Here is an 18,839-nt window from a genome sequence, read left to right as displayed (position 1 = left end):
CTGCAGAGCGGGTAAGGTCTGAGAGGCCCAAAACTTGATTATAACTGCTTTGATCCCTGCCTCACTCAAGGCGGGGTTATCTCTATGCATTAAAGAGACTTGACATTGTCCAGCTCCTCTGTGTTGTTCTGTATCTCTTTACCCTTCTGAATAATTGCCTTGAAATGCCACTGCGGGTTTATTTTCTTCTTATATTTTACTGGAAACTGGGAAATGAATGTACAATGTGCCATTATTGTCTGATTTCAATCTAAGATGCATTTGAGTTATTATGGGATGAACTAGCTCAGTGGTGACAGCATCACTAAGGCGATTTTTCAAGAAGAAATGGCTCTCCAGGGTGGCAGCAGGAGCCAAGCAGACATGGGTGTGCCAGGCTGGCCTGAAAGGGAGCAGTGCCCCGCTGCAGTCAGCTGCCACCCAGCGCTCTCAGCACCCTGTTGCCCATCTGACACGGTGCCCAGCCTGTGGGAAGCTCTGGACACCACCAGTTTTGGTGCTGCGGTTTGCAGAGCTCTCAGGAGCTCAGGGCAGGCCCTCAGCTCACCACGCTCCTGCTGCAGATGCCCACAGCCCCAGCACAGTGGCCGTGGTCGGAGCCCACGGGTGCCTTGGTGGCTCCAAGCACAGCCAGGACCAGAGCCTCCCTCCCCGCTGTGGCCGTGACCAGGCTGCTCCCCAGCCATAAGCAGCTCGCCAAGCACAGGCTTTCCCTCTGGAGACTGTGCCATGCTATTTTAAACACAGACCCCGTTCCCAGACCTTGCTCCTCCCAATGTGCCCAGCTGTCCGATGGGAATAAACTGGTCGGGTGCCACAAAGCTCTGTGTCGGGATGTTTGTTCACAGCAGCAGGGGGTCGAGCCCCTCACCTTCTGTTAGCGTTTTGCCTTGACTCTCTGAAGTACATGCTGGTTTCTGACCTGCTCTGGGTAAGACCCAAAGGGTCTGTTTTTCTGCAGCTGCTCAGTGCTGGGGGGGCTGGGGGAGGCAATGAAGGCGGCAGGTCCTGACCATGCCTGAAAACAAACCAGGTGCTGCTACCGGCAAGGCAGGCCAAGCTGGAAGTTTCCTGGTTGCCCCCTCCCCAGCAGGCCTGACCTGAGTGGCCCCCAGGTGCTACTGCCTGATGTGATTATGGCCTGGGCCACCTGAGCTGGAGCGTGGCATTTCAGCTACACCCTTCTGCTCTCGGGAGGCAGCAAGCAAGAAGAAAAAGCTTCTGCACCGCGTTTATGAGTTTACCTATGCGGATGTTCTGTTAGCCTCAGCGAGCTCCAGCAGCCCCCTGCCTGCTCCCCACTTCACCCAGCCCAGGTGCGGGGCGCAGGGCTGAGCCCCCTCCTGCTCCCCACTGCGGGGCAGGGATGTAGCGGAGCCTGGGAAGCGCGTTCCCTGCAGAGCAGCACCTGGTGGGCAGCGGGCTTTGCTCGGGGGGGCTCAGCGGAGCAGCGCGGCGTTGCTCGGGGGGGCTCAGCACGCCCCGCCGCCCGCCAAGCCCGCACACGCTCGGAACTCGGGGGCGGCGGGCTGGGGGGGACCGGGTCCCGCGGTTGCCAGCCCACCCCGACCCCTCACCCCGTTCGGTGTCCCGGGCGCCGTTGGGGCTGCAGCGGCCGCGCTCCCGGCGCCCCCCCCCGCCGGCGGCAAGCACCGCCCCCGGCCCGCCCGCCCCGGCCCTTTGTGCGGCAGCCCCGCTCTGCGCACACGCTGCCCGCTCCGCTCCGCTCCGGCCCCGCCCGCAGCCCAGCCCGCTCCGGCCCCGCCCGCAGCCCGCTCCGCTCCAGTACCTCCCGCAAGCCGGCACCGCCCGCAGCCCGCTCCGCTCCAGTACCTCCCGCAAGCCGGCACCGCCCGCAGCCCAGCCCGCTCCGCTCAGCTCCGGCCCGGCGAGCTCAGGTGGGTCCAGCCGCCGCGGTGCCCCCGCCTGGGGAGGGGGCGACCGCGGGGCGCCTCGGGGGTCCCGCCGCGGCGTGCCCGCCGCTCCCTGTACCGGGCTCCGGCAGCGTCCCGCAGCCCGAGGCCGGCAGGGTACGGCCCGGTACCCCGGGGCATCGCCCTACGCTTGGGACGGCCTGCATCCCCGGCCCTGGCGGCTGCCATGGCAACGCCGGGTACCGTGGTTTCCCTCATCCCACCGTTGCCTGGTTACCAGCCCCCCCTCCACCCACCCCCCCCCACCCCGTGCCAGGAAGGATGCCCCGGTGGAGCAGCCATCCCCACTGGAGACCACCGTGGGGGCAGCTGGGGCACAGCCTGCCTGCCCATCCTGCCCAGGCTCCACGCGTGGGGACCTGGGCGAGCAGGGTGGCCATCCTCCTCCCTCCCGGCGTCTGGCAGCATCCCGGCTTCTGTTGTTAAATATTTTAGTAACACCGTAGCAACACATAAACAGTCAAGTGCTTTATCCCGGGAAGGCGTACCAGAGGAGAGGAAGAGCATGTCTCCCCGGGGTGGGTAATTAATGCTTCCTGAAGAAACAGATATCAGAGTCCATGTGGTGGAACTCGGGATCTTGCAGGAATATTTCTGTGGGAGGGAAAGTGACAGGTGGTTTGTGTGGATGTGAGTAAGCTTTGCAGCATGAAAGAGCAGCCGCTGGGGAAAAGCTGCGTGTGGGTTAGGACTTGAAGCAGTCCCTGGCACCCATTGCAGCAAGTCCACGATGCTCCAAGGTGCTGTTGGGTCCCGTTGCGATTTTTAGCCCCACCGAGTGCTTCCATTCCCAGTTTGAAACGAAGACAAGCCTGGAGAGTCCCGGTTGGAACATGGCTCTGAGGTGGAGTGACGGGGAGCGTGCGAGGGAGAGCTGCCAGCACCAAGTGCAGTCGCTGCAGAGCTCGGCCACCTGTTAGAGCCCGGGGCTGCCGGAGAACACCCCGTGCCTACGCATGCAGGCTGGCTGCTCCTTCCCCTCACCACGGAATTTTAGCTGCCTCCTTGAGCGGCTTTACTCGTTCAGCTAAAACGATGCGGCGAGCCACAGTTTTGTCAGGAGTTTGGACTGTGGTGGTGAGGACAACTCCCTGGCACGGCAAGCCGGCAGCTTGGTGTGTCTGGTTGTTCCCCTGTATTTGTCTTTCGGACTCTTTGTGTCTTTCCAAAGTGTAAAGAAGCTGCTGAGCTGCACGGCTGTCACATCACCGTGCCGCCCGAGCACCGGGAAGGCACTGCTCGTGCTGGGCGGCGTGGAGGCATCTTGCCGAGGGGCTGTGCTGCCTGGCTGTCCCTCCTTGTGGCATGCAGCTGCAGCGGTGCTGGCAGGGGACAACGGCCACACCTGATGGGGGCTTCTGTTTGCCTCATGCTCAGCGGTGGTCCTGGCTGATGGCAACAGCAGAGGGAATGGAGAAAATGTCCGCTCTTTGATGCTCTGCTGAGCGTGGCTGTATGGTGGTAGCCCAGGACACACGGGAGCCTGGAACAGCTTCTCGTACGCTGCTATTTCAGTATTTTCTGGTGATCTGGATTTCTCTCACCACCAGGACCTGCCAGGTAACCTCACCTTTGGCTGACCTGTTTGATTTCTGTTGTGCTGGTGCCTGGCTATGCCCTGCTCGGTGCCCAGAGCCGAGGGCTTAGGCGAGAGCTGGGTGTGGTGGGAGGACAGGATGGTTCAAGCAGGTGCACTGATTAGCTTTGCAATTATCTGTTAAGCAAATGAGGAGAGAACAGGGGCAGCAGACTCCTGATGGGAGGTGGTGGTGTTTACTGCTTCCCTGGAGCCAAGGGCTGGGTTCCCTGCCTGCTTTCCCGATGTCGGTGCTGCCAGGCAGCCATTAGCTCGGCAATCATTGTGCTGGAGGTTTGCCTCAAACGAAGGGCTGGCCTCGCTGTTTGGTGCCTGCTGCTTCTCATTTGGGGAAGCATGTATTGTTGGGGTGGGCTGGGGGCTCCTCGTGAGCCAGGTGTGGCTGGGCAGCTCTGGCTGAGGCTCCTGGGTGTCTGAGAGCCAGTTACCTGGGGCTGGAAGAAGCCTCGCAGGAGGCAAGTTAGTGCTGGGGTACAGGTGAGGGATGCAGCACAGCGTGCGCCCAGAGCCTTGTCTAGCCGCGTTCAGCGATTCCCTGTGATGGCATGTTCTTGGAAGCATCGACCCAGTCAGGGCTGGTCTGGGGGTGTCCATGTGGGAGTCTCATTCAGCAGAAGCAGGGCTGAAGTTTGGGTTCTTGGGGCTCCTGCAGAGGGTTTCCTTTGAATATCCTCTGCTTTGGGGGGGGGGATACCCCAAACCTCCAAGAGGCGATCAGATCTTTGTCTAGTCAGTCTTCTGTCTTCCAGTCCATCAGCCTTTGAATGGGTCCCAAATTGCCGTCCATATCAGAATGGGGAGGGCTGGAAATCTCTCCTCTCTCATTTAGGAATACGAGGCACAACAACAGGCTCATTAATAGCCAGATTGATGCTGACGTGAAATGGCAGAAGAGCACATCTAAGTATAGCTGGAAATGTCCATTCACACATGTATGCTCTGAACTGCTCCAGGCAACCGAGCACTGCTGTCACGGTCTGGGGGGCTTTGCACAGAAACTAGAGATTTTAACTTAGTCTGATCTTCAGGAGATGCCCTGAGGACTCCTAATGGAAGGAGGAGGCTTCTCGGCATTACGCTGTGATGGCTGAGACTTGACAGGGCAGATCTATGGAAAACAATGGGAAGGAAAAGGGGACTGCAAGATTCAGCGCCATTACAAATTTACCTGCCTTGCTCCGGCATGATTTGCTGTGCTACAGAGAGCTGATCGGCAGGCAGGAGTGACGGGGTCTGTCTGCCCAAATTTCCCCTGCTGCTCTGTCTCACACACACAGCCTCCATGCGTGCACACGTGCTAATCCAGTGACACGCAGAATTTCAAGGAGGGATTATCCAGAAGCAAGGTGCTGAGGGAGAGCTGTGACTGTGCCTCGCGTGGAGCAAAGCATGTTGGCTGTGAGCTTGGCAGGGAGGCAGCAGGGCAGCGAATCAGCCAGCCAGCTCCGGTGCCTGGGAGCTGCACCCGGGTGGCTCCCAGCGGCTGCCCAAAGCCCAAGCCCAGCATGGGCAGGAGGTGGTGGGGGTGGCCCTGGTGCTGTTGCCCAGCCCTGACTGATGCCCATGCTGGTGAGCTACAGTCCCTGTGCAGGAGCAGCCCAACACAGCATCTCCAGTGGCTGGGCAGGGTGGGACTGGGTGCTGCCTGCCCTCAGGCACTGCTCCGGCGGCTGCCAGGCCTGGCTGATGGCCGCAGGGGCCAGGCTGTGCCAAGTGGGCAACCACGGCTGTGCTGGCTCCTCCAGCCCCAGTGCTGAGACCGAGCAGGGTGCCCTGAGGTGGTGCTTTCCCCGGGCAGGGAGGGCGTCCCTGGGCAGAGGGCCCTGCCAGCATGCAGGAGCGAGGGTGGCTGTGTGGGCACCACCTGCAAACCCTCACCATGGGGCCGGGCCAGCCCTGGCCACCTCTGTGACACAAGGTTAGTCCCTCAGCCTGGTTTCATCCCCATCCTACTGGAGAGGGGTTCAAGGAAAGCACTGGTAAGGCCCCAACAGCAGGGTCCGTGTACTCCCTCCATGTGCATCATTGCTTCCTTCCCCCAGGAACCTCTTCCAGATGCCTGATGTCCTCCTTCTGACACCTGTCCTCGCTCGGGGGGGGGGGCGATAAATATTTGGCCTCCACTCTTCAAACTGCAGGTTGGGTTGAGGCGAGAGGGAAGGAGAGCTCCGGGTACCATACCCTGCTTCGTGTGCCACTCTGCCTCCCACTGTATTTAGGCAGATCTCGCAGTTTTAACAGGAGAAAAACATGTTTTGATTCAAGTCACATGCAAAGCGTGCTGCACTGCCGGTTGCCTGTGGGTTGTGTGAGTGTGTGGCTGTTGGGTTTGGTGTCTGCAGACTTTGTGTGGCTAACGGGGAGAACACGGGGAGAACACAGGAGCTTTGTGGCCAGCGGCACACGGTGAGGAGTGGGCTGTGCAGACGGGGCTGAGCACGGGGCTGCCATCGCTGTTGTTTTTCTGCTGCCTTTGTGCAGAAGCGCAGCTGGATGCAGCGTGAATGGAGGGCAGGGAGCTGTGCCTTGAATGCTGCTGTCTGAAGGCGCGAGTGAGGGAAAACAGCAAACCCTTTGCAATGGTTGCTCTTCTCACTTTATTTCAGCTTCATGAAAAAGTGGGTGGGCCAGCTTGAAACAACCCAAAAAACCTGTGGCACTTTGCAAAGCATATGTTTCCTTGGAGGAGAGCTGGGCTCATTTGTACTCCAGAATGCTGTGTTTGTTTTTCGAGCAAGGCCACTGCCAATCCTGGTGGTTCACTCGTGCGGAGATAAGTTTTAGCGTGTGGAAGCGTGTGAATTTTAGGAACTGAGTTAGGAAAACAAAGAACTTGTGTGTGCTTGGCTTGGCGAAAAAACGGCCTCTGCCACGCTGAGTGCAAGAAGCCAAAAGCTGAGCAGAGGGGCTGGAAACAAGGCTGGGGCTGAGCAGGGTCCCAGCATTGGTCTGCTTCCTTGGGTGGCTGTGGGAGAGCGGGGAGCGAAGCCTTTGGCAGGTACCGGAGCTGGGAGATGTTGGCAAAACACACCCAGGCAACCAGCAACGTGGCTCTGGCATTTCCAGAGCTGCTCTGGGAACTGCGCTGCAGGTCAGACCCTCTCACCGTTGCGGGCAGCGCTGCCTGTGCTGTGAAGCACCTCACAGGGTGTCAGTGGGAGCACCCTGAAACTGGAAAGGTGTGAGGGCAGGCAGCTGGGATGTGATGAGTGGCTTGAGCTGAGACTGAGGGCTGCGGGGTGCTGGGTGAGAAATGCTGCTGCCTTCAAGCATCCCGGGGCTGCCTGGTGTGGGAGAGGAGCGTGCGTGGGGCGAGCACCGGGGCTGCGGGAGAGGGTTCCTATGTGCCTTGGCAGGTGGCGGGGCTCAGGGCAGGGCAGGGATGGGTATGAATAATGCAAAATTCTCCGTGTATGTTCTCCAGGGGATGTCACTGAGCTGCTGCCACAATAGTGGTCAAATAACGGGAAAATAAACTATAAAAATGTGATGAATGATTTGTTTAAAAACTAAAGGCATCATTAATATGCTACAAGAGCCAATTAATACTGTTCATCTAGCAATGGCACGTGCTGTATTGCATATCCTTGTGCACGTACAACACCCTCATATCGGGTAATGACACTGATTTTGCACTGGCAGCCTCGGCAGTAAATAGACAAAGGATGTGAGATAAAGGACATAGCAAAATGTGCAACTAGAAGTTACTGTATCGCCAGCTGTTGGGTTCTTTGTACGCATTTCTAAGACTTGGTAAATTATCCAGAATTACGTGCCTCAGCAAATGAGGGGCTTGTTTGGGCACAGGGAGCCAGTGGCACGCTCCAGCGCAGCATGGCAGCACAGCCCTGCGTACACAATGGCAGCGGCAGCTGCAAGCAAGGGAAATTAAACCCTCCACTGTTCAGATAAAACACATTGGCTTCAAAATGACAAGACATGGAAGGGGAGGGAAGGATGTGAATTATCATGGGATGCAACTTGTTATGATGAATAAATTGAGTTCTGGAAGCGTGCTCCCCATGCTCGCGGGGCTGGAGGCCACTTCGTCCATAGGCGCGATGGGAACTGGCTCCCGAGGGCAGCACTGGGGACCAGTCACAGCACAAACCACTGCTGGGGCCAGCTTTGGCAGGCTGGTGAGTGCTGCTGAGCCCGCTCCACATGTGCCGTTCCTGGGCACCTGCGTGGCACAAACTGGGACGAGGTGCCGTGGCAGGATCTGGGGGGACCCTGGTGCCCTGAGGAGCCAGCCTGGGGCAGCTGAGTTGCCTCCCCCCATCGCTGGCAGCTGGGGTGGGCTGGGATGGAGGTTGCATCTGAATCAGGTCAGGCTCTGGAGGGGCTGAATAGCAGCACACCAGGGATCTGCATCCGTTAGCTAGCTGAATTCCTGCTCTGTCGTGGGCCCCTTTCTTATCGGCACTAATCCAGTGCAGCAGCTGCAGCAGCTCTGTAGCACTCAGTCCTATCAGTGCTGTGCAAGGTGCCTGATAACACCCCCCTTCCTCTCCTGTGCCAGCAGCGAGCCCTCTTCGTGCTCCCGCACCATGTATGGCCACGAGCCCTACCGTCAGGGCGCTTAGTGACTCCCCAGCAGCAGCAAAACACAAACAAGCAGCGCCCTGCGCCCGGGCGAGCTGCAGGTGGCTGGGGAGGCAGCACCCAACCTGCCTCTGTGCCCCAGAGCCCCTGGCTCGCTCCCTCGAGGGAAGCACGCTTGCCAGGCCCTCTCCCCCTGGCCAGAGGCACCCCTGCATGCAGCCAGCAGGATGGGGCAGCCAGGTCCATGGTGCCAGCTGGCAGGAGGCAGAGCAGCCGCTCCCCTGGCTCCTGCCTGTCGCCTCAAAAGGAGGAGGAAGGATGCTGTGGGCCAGTTAATAGGTACCGTGTGTGCCACCAGGGCCCTCCCTTTGCGAAGCAGCAGTTCTTGGTGGTGACTGCTCCCAGTAGCAAGGGTGCACATCCCAAATGGGTGCAGCAGCTTGGGGCATGGGGATGTGCACCCCTGCCTGAGCTGGCAGGGAGTGTCACAGTCCTGTCACAGGCTGGCATCCCCTGGAGGAGGGTCTGTGCTCTGGCTGGGTGCCCCCACACAAGGGCGTTGTGTCGGTGCTTGTGAAGGGACAGGGATGGACTCAGCTGTGATGGGGGACAGACAAGGTGTTTATGGTCTCTCCTTGCTGCTGCAGGTGAGCGTGGAGAGCTGAGGGGGGGGGGGGGGCGCAAGTATGGCTGTGAGCTTGTGTCCCACCAGGGCCACTGGCCTCATTGTAGGAATGTGCCATAATTGCTATGCTAATTGGGACAAATTAAAGTATGCTGTGGGTGAAGGGCGCAGTACTGACCTTGATGGAGAGATCACAGCCCTTGTGATGGCCCCATTGCCTGCAGTGCAACTTTGAGACTGCACCAAAATCCATGTCAGGAGCAAAGCCAGCAGTGCAGAGGTGTTGAAGATATAAACCCCCCTGCAAAAGACTGTCTGTCTGCTCAAACCCTTCCCCTCCTTTGCACCTGTGAGCCACTGTGTCTCCGTGGGGCTGGGTACAGCTATGGCACCAGTATCATGTCCGGGCCCTCGGGTGTTTCCCAGAGCCAGTCTGGCTCCTTCTCCCACGGCGTGGGCTGCAAGGGCTGTGCTGCCCTGCCTGCCTGCACAGTCAGGTGTGGGTTGCCTGTAGCCCCTGCTCTGCACCCCAGCCCCATCTCGGTACCCTCCATCAGCTGTCTGGGTGCTGAAGCCCACTTCCCTCTCTCGCAGCAGCCATGGAGGCAGTGCTGATCTTCCTGTGCTCCCTGCTCCTGCCGGCGGCCGTGGCGGACGGTAGGTACCGAGTGCTTCCTGTGTTCAGGGGTGTGGGAAAAGGCTGGGGGACCTCAGAGGACAGCCACCCAGCTGATCCGAGTGGGGCACAGGGCAGCAGCCCCAGGGTGCCTGAGCTGGGGGGGGGGGGGGGGGGCTGCAGGGGTTCAGCTGGGGGAGTCGCTCAGCTCACACTCCTTGTCTACTTATTTCCAGTGGCCACCCAAGAGAAGGAGAAGGAGGAGGAGGAGGACCCCTTTAACTATGGTGAGCACTGCCGTGCATGAGGATGGGTGTGCTGGCAGGGACGTGTGTGCATGTGCGATGGGGAGCACACGAAGCTGCTCCCTTCCCTGAACCCAGCAGGGACAAGCCCCTGTGTCTCCTCTCACCAGATTACCAGAGCCTGAGGATTGGGGGACTGGTGTTTGCTGTGGTCCTGTTCACCGTTGGCATTCTTCTTATACTCAGTAAGTTGGGGAGCAGGCGATGCCCAGCTTTCAGGCCACGGCAAGGGGGGCCGCCCTCATGGGGGGCAGCCTTTGGGAAAGACCATGGCCCATTCCCACTTTGGCCACAGTCACGGTGTTTCTCTCCCCTTGCAGGCAGGAGGTGCAGGTGCAGTTTCAACCAGAAGCCCAGGTGAGTGAGGGCAGCCCCGTGGGGAACATCCCCCTTGGAGGGTCTCTCTGCCCAGCGCTCAGCTCTTCCTGGGCTCCCTCCTGCAGCTGGCAGAGCGGCTGCGCTCTCCGAGCATCCCTTTCAGGTGCCTGGTGCCCAGAGCCGAAGGATGCTCTGCTGCAGAGCTCCTGGGTGGCAGAACAGCTCTGCGCGCTCCCAGGGCACCTTCCACAGCATGCCCCTGTGCTTTTGGGCATCCCATCCCCAGGGATGGGGTGCTGGTCCCAACTGCTCTCACTGTGCTCCTCTTCTTGCAGAGCTCCTGGGGATGAGGAGGCTCAGGCTGAGAACCTGATCACCTCGAACGGTAAGATAGCTTGTCCTGCTTGTTCGCTGCTGCTGATTGCACTTGCCTGCCTGCAGAGCATGCAGCTCTGGGCAGACATTGCAAACCACTCACTCCACTCTTCTCCTTGCAGCAACGGGAGCACAGAAAGCGGAGAACTGAACAAGAGCCATGTGGTGAGTCCTGGGGCTGCTGTGGACTGGCCCAGGCCAGCATGTGTGTGTGGCACCAGAGCTGTCACAGCCTCAGTGCTGGGAAGGAAGGGAGGGGAAGGGGACTGTGGGGGTCTGAGCTTACCAGTCTGCTGGGACTGGGCAGCTCTGCATCCCCAGCATGGTGCAGGAGCAAATGCTGGTAGGAGCCATGGCAGGGAAGCATGCAGTGCTGGTGATGTCCTGGGTGTCCTGTGCTCGGCAAGTCCCAGGCAGCCCAGCAGGAAAAGGAAGCATCTGTCTGGATTTTCCCTTGCATTGCATTTCCTTTTCTTACAGTCCTCCGCCCCAAAGTAGGTTTATTTTTAGGGCCTCTGGAGAGCTGAGTGCAAGTCCCCTGGGGCATCTCGCTTCTCCCCTGTAGCCAGAGTTCCCCGAGCTCCTGGGCTGTGGCCTGCATTCGGAGAGGGGATGCCTGCAGCCTGTGCTGGTGGGAGGGCAGTTTGTGCTGCTGGGGGACAAGCCCCACACGTGGAAAGGCAGTGGCTCTGCTCCCAGCCTGACTTGCTGCTCTCCTTCCCACGCAGACCCAGAGACCCGAGGACAGATGCTCGGACCGCAGATGCCAGTGGCCTGCGAGGAAACTGAAATCACAGCAACAGGTCCCTCTAAGGAGATGCAAAGCTGCTGTGTCTGTGTTACCCTCTGTACTTCAGCACCGGTTCTCTGTTTACTAACCTGACTGAACTCCGCTCACCGTCCTCTCTGCCTCCAGTGGTGTGTAATGTTGATGTGAGATGATCATTACCTCTAGGGCTAGTCGTTGCTGATGTTGTAATAGTGAATTTCTCTTCACCTTTCTCGTGCTGTGCGTGTGATTCGGGCTCTGTGGGACTGGCAGGCGCTGCCCTTCTGAGCCGCCCCCCCCCGAGCCCAGGAACAGGATCCACAGGGCAGGGCAGCATGGGCTGCGGTGCATGAACCCTACTGCAGACCGGGGGGAGCCCCATATCCCCCCACCCAGAGCCAAAGGCACTCGGTGCAGCCTGCACAGTGCTGGCTGCTCGTGGTTCACCCCGGCTGGCTTTGGGCAGGGCTCGGGGACCAGTCCCACAGCGCTTTGGGGACCTGCCCAGCGTGACTCTGGACCGCACGTTGCCGTTTCAGCAATAATCCTCCCACGTATCCCCAGCCCAAAGGCAGCCGTGGCGGGGGGGGGGGGGGGGGGGGGGGGGGGGGGGAGTCAGGCAGGGACACCCTGCAGCTCGGCTTCCCTCGATGGTGGCACCTGGGTGCTGGATTTAAGGCTGAAGGGAGCTGCCCTTTCTCGCCTGCTCAGCACTCCCTGTTTCTGTCCCTGGCTAAAACCAAGCCGCTGGTGTGTGGGATGCTGCTTTAAATGTGAGGAAATGCTGTGGGGGCAGAGAAGCCTGTGAAATCCCCCAGCACAGTGACACTGTGAAAGAGGGCGGCTGCGCAGCGGTGACCCTGCTAACCAGCACAAACCAGCTCCTCGCCAGTGCTCTGCCTGCCTGTGAGACAGAGGTGGGCAGGTTAAACAGTCTCTGAGGGCTAAAGAGAAACATGGACTGAAATGAAGATTCTGTCCTTGCTTGTCTCTGGCAGGGAAAGGGCAGTGGCGTTTCCTCCCTGCCCTTCCTTGATGCCTTGTTGCTCCCTGTGCCGTGGCCCAGGACATGGCCACCCGCGTCAGCGCTCTGCATGTCGTCCCGTGGAGGTTACATGTTGTCACCCCCCCGATGCCAACTGTCCCTTCTCCCCACGGAGCAGCAGCAAGCGGCGGCGAGTGATACTTGGGGGCTTTGCACGCCTGAGCTTGCACAGCGGTGATGCGCCAGCTGCAGAGAGGCTGAGCCTAGAGTCCTTCGTCACCTTGTGTCCACTTGTGAGTCGGAGGCAAACCTGTGAGTCTGGCCCCTTTCCCAAGCCTGGGGGCATGCAGCACCATGGTCTTTGCGGGGCTGGGGGCTGCCCGCTTGGTGATGGGCACTTGCCAGGGTAGGGTCAGCCTGGGCAGCAGTGGGGGATCCCCACAGCTGCACTGAAACCTGTCAGTGCCATCCGCGGGCTGGGAAGATGTTCTTGTCCTCCAGGATGATTTTGAGAGGGGTTTCTGCCATGCCCTCCCCACTGTGTCCCTGTGTGCTTTGCATCCCTGGGAAGCGCGCTCTGTCCCATCTGTACAAGGCAGAGGGACCGTGGTGCCGTGTCCTTTCCCTTCCCCCTGGCCATTGCAGAGAGCTCGGCTCGCCTCCTGCGCTGCTCCTCAGCCTCAGGCAGAGCAGACCCCACGCAGCCCAGCCCCTGAGTGTCAGCTGTGTGTGTGTCCCGCGTCGGAGTGCCCGTGCTGTCTGTAGTGTGCCGTCAGTGTTAACCCAAAACAAAGAAATCCCTGTGGTGTGTAGAAATGGCAAAATCCTCACCGTTGTAAAATAAATGGAGCTATTGTGTTGCCTTTTAAATAGGCAAGTGTGCTGCTATGGTAAAGGACTGGTGTGTTCTCTGCTGTGACCGAAGGGGGGGAAAGTAATAAAATATCGTTCCTATCAGTGCCTGGCTGCATCATCTCAAGGGCCGTGGCGTTTTCCAGGGGAGCGAGGGCCGAGGGCTCCAGCTCTGCCGGCCAGGCTGGCTGGGTGAGCCGGCAAGCAGCTTCCCACACCATCCCTCTGTGGCTGGGCAGCGCTGGCAGCCAGGCTGGGCTGGAGGGGAGCAGTGGCAGCGCACCCCCCGGGCAGCACAGACCGGCTTTGTGCTAGCAGCAATGGGCCATCCGAGCCCCCTCCCTGCCGCCTCGCTTTTTTTTTGCAGCCACCAGCAGTTTCAACAATAGCCAGAGGCCGTGTGAAGGGAGCGCGTGAGTGGCGAGCCCGGCTGCACAGCCCCGAGGGACGTGGGCACAGAGCCTCCTTGTCCCTCAGACTTTTTGGGAGCTTCTGTATGGCAGCTGTTGGCATGCCGATGCCGAGTACCCCCTCAGCTCCAGGACAGTGGGGCTACCCAGGTGGTCCCATGCATCATCCTCCCAGGGCTTGGCTTCACCCCACGGCGCAAGAGCTGAGCTGCCGTGGGCTCCAGGCGCCTGCGCTCCTCGGCCAGGGCTGCGCCATGGGCATGGCAAGGGGAACGCTCTCCTGGGGCTGGCTCCCCCCAGCCACCACAGCAGTAATCGGCTTGGGCACGTGACTCCTGCTCACTGATTGTGAGATTAGACCAAACTGGATTGAACAGCCCGCCTGGCAGCCGGCCTCGCCACCCACCGCTGGGGCTGGCACAGCCCCGAGGGGCGCAGCATCGTGGTACCCACCGCTGGGCAGGGATGTGACGCAGACGTCACTGTGTTGAGGTGCTCCAGGGCGCCCCAGATGGCTCAGTGCTGGGCTGGGAGGCACTGATGCCACTGTCGCAGGGACCTGTGGCACCAGGCTGCAGGGACAGGGCATGTCATCCACTTCTCTCTAGCAAAAGGCAGTCTCAGCCTGTACCCGAGCCCATCCCTCTGCCTCTGCAGCGGGAGGTAAAATGCAGTTGGCCTGACATTTGGAAAGCGAGGGAGGGTGTGCTGCCCCGCTCCTGGCTGGGACACCCACGACTCCAGGGTGCCCAGCCCTCCCCGCCGGCTGGCACGGTGGGTGCGCATCCTGCCCTCCCCTCCCGGGCCTCCTTCCCAAAGGCGGGCAGGAGCCCTGCGCCTCCCCTCGTGACTGCGATAAACATTACACCGAGGCCGTTAATGTTTAATGAAGTTTGTCCCCCAATTAACGTGCTTTCCCGTGGGTGCCTGCTGCCAGAGCGAGGTGCCTGCTGGACGACACACCAACACGATGGGTGATGGTAAGGGTGCTCCGGCACTGCTGGCACTCTGCTGGCCTCATCCCAAAGGGGCTTTCCTGGGAGGGCAGATGCCTTCATGGGGGCATCTCTATTCAAGGAGCAGGGCTGGTCCCTCCTGCCATGCAGAAGCCTGCATAGGGGAAGCTTTCACAGGAGAATTTGGGGGAGATGTGGGGACGAATCCCCAGAGCTCTGCAGCCCACTGGCACATGGGTACTGACTGGTGTTTGGCTTCTCAGGAGGATTTCTCCTTCCAAACAGCTCCTGGCAGAGGGACACGCAGTCAGGTAAGGTGGTTCGAGCGGTGACACGCAGCCGTCAGATGGACGAGTCTGCCAGCACGGAGGGAGGCTGCCAGGATGCACCCCAGTGCAAGGTGTCAGCCCGAGAGGTTGTTCAGGGCTCGGTGCCGTGGGAGCAGAGCCATCGCTGCCCTGCCGAGTCCTGCGAGCAGCAGCACTTCCCAAGGGCACTGTGAAGGCGGCTCTGCTGATGGCACAGCCTTAGCAAACAGCCACCAGCTGCTGCAAATGATTGAGCTGGGTCCCTGTCCGCAGCTTCACCTGGAGCTTGAAGACTCCCGTGCATCCTGAGTGAATACATCCTGCGAATGCACCGCGAACTTTAAACTTCCTGGGTGAAAAACCGGAGTCTGGGAATCCTTTACTGGTTTGGTTAGACTGTTAGGAAGTCAAAACACTCTTGCTTGCTTCATTCCTGATATTTCCCAACTTGCCTCCCTGTCCAGGCGCCCACCGCGAGCCCAGCGCCCAGGCCCTGGCTCTCACTTGGGTTTCTCCTCTTTTCCAGAGCAAGCACCTGAGCAGAGCCCAGACAGGTTCAGCTACGGTGAGTGCCCGCCCCGTGCAGCCAGGGGGCTGTGGGCAGGGGGACAGGCAGCCCACTCCCACGCCTGCCCACAGGCTCTCTGCTGCGGGCTCAGCCAGGTGCCTCGGCCGGGCTGATGCCTGCTTGGCTCTCCTCCTCCCCAGACTATGAGACCATCCGCAATGGGGGGCTGATCTTCGCCGTCGTGGCTTTTGTTGTCGGGCTCCTCATCATCCTCAGTAAGTGCCTTGGGTGAGCTGGACACCTCCCTCAGCTCTGTTCCCCTGCATGTGGCCCCTTCTCCACTCGCCTCCCTCCTTGCCCCGTGCCAAGTGCTGGCTGGGTGCCAGGGCAGGGGGGCCGCCGACCCTGCCCCCCCACGCGGGGGGTGGCCATCGCCTGCAGCCGGGGCTGCCTGGGAAATTTCCATCTAGGCAAGCTCCCAACAGAAAGTGAGTTGGGAAGGAGACCACATAAATATTTAGCATTTCCCTGCCAGTGTCAAGGCTTCAGAGGGAAGGTCACTAATTAAAAATAGCAGAGAAAACTCTGACATTTCCAGAGTGAGAAACCAGCTTTCCCAGAGCCCTCAGACTTTGGCAGCTCCAGGAGAGATCCAGTGCGGAGCGTGCAGGGCACCCTGTGACCCTGCCTATGCCCACAGACACTGCCTGCTTCACTCCACAGGGCAGCTGCAGCATTGCTGCTGCACGCAATGATGCTGCCCAGCGGTTTTAGGGAGAAAGATAAGAAAATCGCCTGGATTTGCAATTGCAAGGGCAGCTTAGGGGGAAAGACAGACATCTGAGCAGGCTTTTGTGGCTTTCGCTTTGCTGGGCAGTGCCACAGCTGCAGCCTCGGGGTCTGGGGTGGTACAGGGGGGCTGGCCAGGCTGCATGTGGGGGCTTGGTGTGTCCCCATGTTAGTGGAAGGCATGTAGGGCCTCCCCACCCCCAGCATGGAGGCAGGAGGGTTTGGGGTTTCCCACAGGAGCCAAACCCGGTGGTCCCGGGGAGGGGGACAAGCCTGCAAGCAGAACTGCTTCACCGGAGCAGGGTGGGGGTGAGATGGGGTGGGCTGGGGAATGCTCCAGCCACAACAAGCCACAACAATGCTCCTCTTGCCCCCAGGCCGGCGGTTCCACTGTGGCAGGAAGAAGAGGAGGTGGGTATCACTTGGTTTTCAGGCAGCCTCATCTCCCCTCCCCATCCTAGTACTGCCAACGGAAAGGCTGGGGTCTCCGCTCGTGCTCCCTTCCATCCCGGCTGTGTTGCCCAGCGTAACACATCTCTTGCTTTTCACTCCACAGACAAGGAAACGAGGAAGACCTGTAGCTGCAGGTAGGTGGCAGGAGGATGCACCCAGCTGGCAGCCAGGCTCCCTGGGTCTGCCTGTGCCAGCAGGGATGCTTCGAGGCACCCGTGCTTCGGGGAAGCACCTACACAAAGGTTTGTCTCAGGAGGAGAGAAGCTACGACATGCTGACCTCTGTGGCCATGTAACCCTCCCACTCTGGTTTCAGAGCTGACATGGAAGCAAACCTCCATCCGAAGCAGAGAAGCCGTTGCCAAAGGCCACCCCTCACCCCGCTCCAGTGGATCCGTTACCCTGCTCACCCCAGGCAAAGCCGGAACGCAAATTGCCCTTGTGCTTTCCCCTCTGTTAGATTCAGCAAAAGTTTCTTGGCTAATAAAGTTCAAGCTGAGAGAGGTTAAACTTTGTGCCTGCAGCATTTGAATCACCCTCTCCTGGCCCGGCACCAATGACTTTTCTGCCCTGCAGAAATCTTCCAGCACAGACCCAAGAAAGGTTTCTGCTGGCTCCTTCACAGCATGGGGCAGTCTGCCGGCTCGGCTCCGCTCTGGCTTTGCACCAGTTGCACCAGGGCCTGCGGAGGGAGGGCTGTTCCTGCCCCGGCCACCCTTTGAAGAAACACCTCTCTCACCTAGTGTGAAGGCTGGCTGGGAGTGCCTGAGCCCTGCGGCACATGCCCTTCCCCTGGGATAGCCAGCCAGGGGTTCACAGCAGTGCCTGCGCTGTGCAGGCTGCAGTTCCGATGGAGAAGTGGGCATGTGCTGTCTGTGCAGGGCTGTTTGCATGCTTGCTTGCTTGGAGGGCTTGATCCAGGCGTCCTTCTCGGGCAGGAACAGGGCTGGGGTGGTGCATTCACCTCTTTGGTGTCACAGCGTCTCTCAGCTTTGGATACGGACAGAAACAGTCCTTTAAAAAATATATATAAATACAGCGCACAGCTCTCCCGGAATTGGGTGGTGAGCATGGAGGGAGGCTCCCTCTGAGCAGCAGCGAGCAGGACCGAAGGGGACATCCTGCACCCAGGGGGGCAGCTCTGCTGGTCCAAGCACTGTGGGGAGCAGGCAGCCCCCAGCCCCCTGGAGCCCTCCCCCTGCAGACCTTGGGGCCGAAGGTGAGCCCTGGGTCACCCGGAGCCGGCAGCCAGGCAGGCCTTGCAGGGGCAGGTGCGGTGGGGAGCTCGGTGCCAGCTCCAGCAGCACGGGGGGCTTTGCTGGGGAATGCTCTGGGAGAGGAGCCCATGGGAGCCCCATCCCCATTGTGGGGCTTGGCCAGCTGGGGAAGGGCTCCTGCTCGGCTCCAGGGGTTCCCTCCCTTTTCCTGGAGCCCCTGCAGCCTGTGGGCGCTCAGCCATGAACTACACCACATTGCAAGCCCCACCGTCCAGGTGCTGCTGCCAGGGGACAAACCAGCCCACTGGGTCCACTGGGCCGTCAATTGAGGTCAGGCAATGGCAGTAAAATAGGATTAGGTGGGAGAAGGTTATTAGGCAAAATCCGTGCAATTTGTCTAATCTGAGGTGCTTATTTAACACAGTAAGGAGATTATTTTGAAATATAATTTTGACTTGCTACTGACCCACTAATAAAGACCCGTTGCAGCTTTGCACAGCTTGAACAGGAACCAGAGTCCTTCAGCAGAGGGAGAAAAATGCCTGTTGAGCAGCGCAGAGAAGCTGCAGGGTTTGCTTGCAGCAGAGCTGGTCCTGCCTGCTTCCAGATCCTCACCGGCGAGGCGTGCGGTGCGGCTGTGTCCCCTGAAGAAGCAGCAGAAGGGCACAGCAGCCAGGAAGGCAGCCGGCGTATGAAATCAGCCCGTCCTCAGCAGGGTCCCACATCCTCGAGGTCCAGGGCTCCCTGTCTTCCCCAGCGTCTGAGCGTGCCAGGGCTCAGGGCACAGGCATGCCCTTCAGGGTGCGCGTCCCCTGGGGAGCCCCGCAGACAGACCCCCTGCAGCTCCAAGGGAGGGGATTAAGGGGAGCGAAAAGCCGTGCCTGGCTCCCGCACAGGGGGATCTCTGTCTCGGCACCAGATGGCATTAATAGCATTATTCTGCATGGCTCGCGCACACCCACGTGTGCACGCACGCTCGCACAGCCCTTCGCACCCCTGGCTGGGGCTGGGGGTCGGGGATGCTGGCAGGGTGTGCGGCAGCAGGGCAGGGGACGCCGCCAACACTTGAAGGTTTGCGCTGGGGGTTGCATTTGGAAGCCAGGCTATGAGCAGAGTTAAACTGCAAGCAGCCCTCTGGAGGACTTAGCCAGGAACGTGGGAAGCAGGAACAGGGGAAAGGCATAAGCAAATTATATGATGCATGGTAAATGTGGCCTCCGCGTGCCGGGGGAAAGGGTGCTGCCAGCAGCCCCTGCTCACCGGGTTGGCACACAGGCG

General features: G+C 60.0%; 2 protein-coding genes and 1 long non-coding RNA gene across 7 annotated transcripts; 2 read left to right on the top strand and 1 right to left on the bottom strand.

Moving 5' to 3' along the window:
• Window positions 1–506: 506 nt before the first annotated feature.
• On the bottom strand, window positions 507–16,748 carry LOC121098354. The gene is made up of 3 exons (XR_005831244.1): window positions 16,668–16,748; window positions 16,614–16,624; window positions 507–516 (listed from the first exon to the last, which is right to left on the bottom strand). It is a non-coding gene; the product is annotated as an uncharacterized LOC121098354 (long non-coding RNA).
• On the top strand, window positions 1,743–11,316 carry FXYD6 (FXYD domain containing ion transport regulator 6). 5 transcript variants are annotated; one of them, XM_040616256.1, is made up of 8 exons: window positions 1,743–1,898; window positions 9,296–9,358; window positions 9,554–9,604; window positions 9,733–9,807; window positions 9,943–9,979; window positions 10,276–10,325; window positions 10,438–10,480; window positions 11,044–11,316. In XM_040616256.1, the coding sequence occupies exons 2-7, from the start codon at window positions 9,301–9,303 to the stop codon at window positions 10,464–10,466; spliced, it is 300 nt and encodes a 99-aa protein (XP_040472190.1). In that variant the 5' UTR covers window positions 1,743–1,898; window positions 9,296–9,300; the 3' UTR covers window positions 10,467–10,480; window positions 11,044–11,316. The 5 variants fall into 5 exon arrangements, with proteins under 5 accessions (XP_040472190.1, XP_040472191.1, XP_040472194.1 ...); XM_040616257.1 differs by having other exon boundaries at window positions 1,744–1,898; window positions 9,299–9,358; XM_040616260.1 differs by lacking the exon at window positions 1,743–1,898 and adding an exon at window positions 2,495–3,494 and having other exon boundaries at window positions 9,299–9,358.
• On the top strand, window positions 13,812–16,854 carry FXYD2 (FXYD domain containing ion transport regulator 2). The gene is made up of 6 exons (XM_040616261.1): window positions 13,812–14,311; window positions 15,122–15,160; window positions 15,304–15,378; window positions 16,270–16,303; window positions 16,449–16,479; window positions 16,661–16,854. The coding sequence occupies exons 1-5, from the start codon at window positions 14,218–14,220 to the stop codon at window positions 16,471–16,473; spliced, it is 267 nt and encodes an 88-aa protein (XP_040472195.1). The 5' UTR covers window positions 13,812–14,217; the 3' UTR covers window positions 16,474–16,479; window positions 16,661–16,854.
• Window positions 16,855–18,839: the final 1,985 nt, after the last annotated feature.

The sequence above is a fragment of the Falco naumanni genome, chromosome 16, assembly GCF_017639655.2.
Source record: "Falco naumanni isolate bFalNau1 chromosome 16, bFalNau1.pat, whole genome shotgun sequence".
Classification (NCBI taxonomy): Eukaryota; Metazoa; Chordata; class Aves; order Falconiformes; family Falconidae; genus Falco; species Falco naumanni.
This window is presented reverse-complemented; position numbering and strand designations above follow the sequence as displayed.

Excerpts from the sequence above, each read along its gene's own strand:
- FXYD6 (XM_040616256.1), top strand. The coding sequence starts at position 9,301 with ATGGAGGCAGTGCTGATCTTCCTGTGCTCCCTGCTCCTGCCGGCGGCC. Across the intron at positions 9,359-9,553 it reads GCCGGCGGCCGTGGCGGACG|TGGCCACCCAAGAGAAGGAG; the intron begins GTAGGTACCGAG and ends ACTTATTTCCAG. Across the intron at positions 9,808-9,942 it reads TGGCATTCTTCTTATACTCA|GCAGGAGGTGCAGGTGCAGT; the intron begins GTAAGTTGGGGA and ends CTCCCCTTGCAG.
- FXYD2 (XM_040616261.1), top strand. The coding sequence starts at position 14,218 with ATGAAGTTTGTCCCCCAATTAACGTGCTTTCCCGTGGGTGCCTGCTGC. Across the intron at positions 15,161-15,303 it reads CCCAGACAGGTTCAGCTACG|ACTATGAGACCATCCGCAAT; the intron begins GTGAGTGCCCGC and ends CCTCCTCCCCAG. Across the intron at positions 16,304-16,448 it reads TGTGGCAGGAAGAAGAGGAG|ACAAGGAAACGAGGAAGACC; the intron begins GTGGGTATCACT and ends TTCACTCCACAG.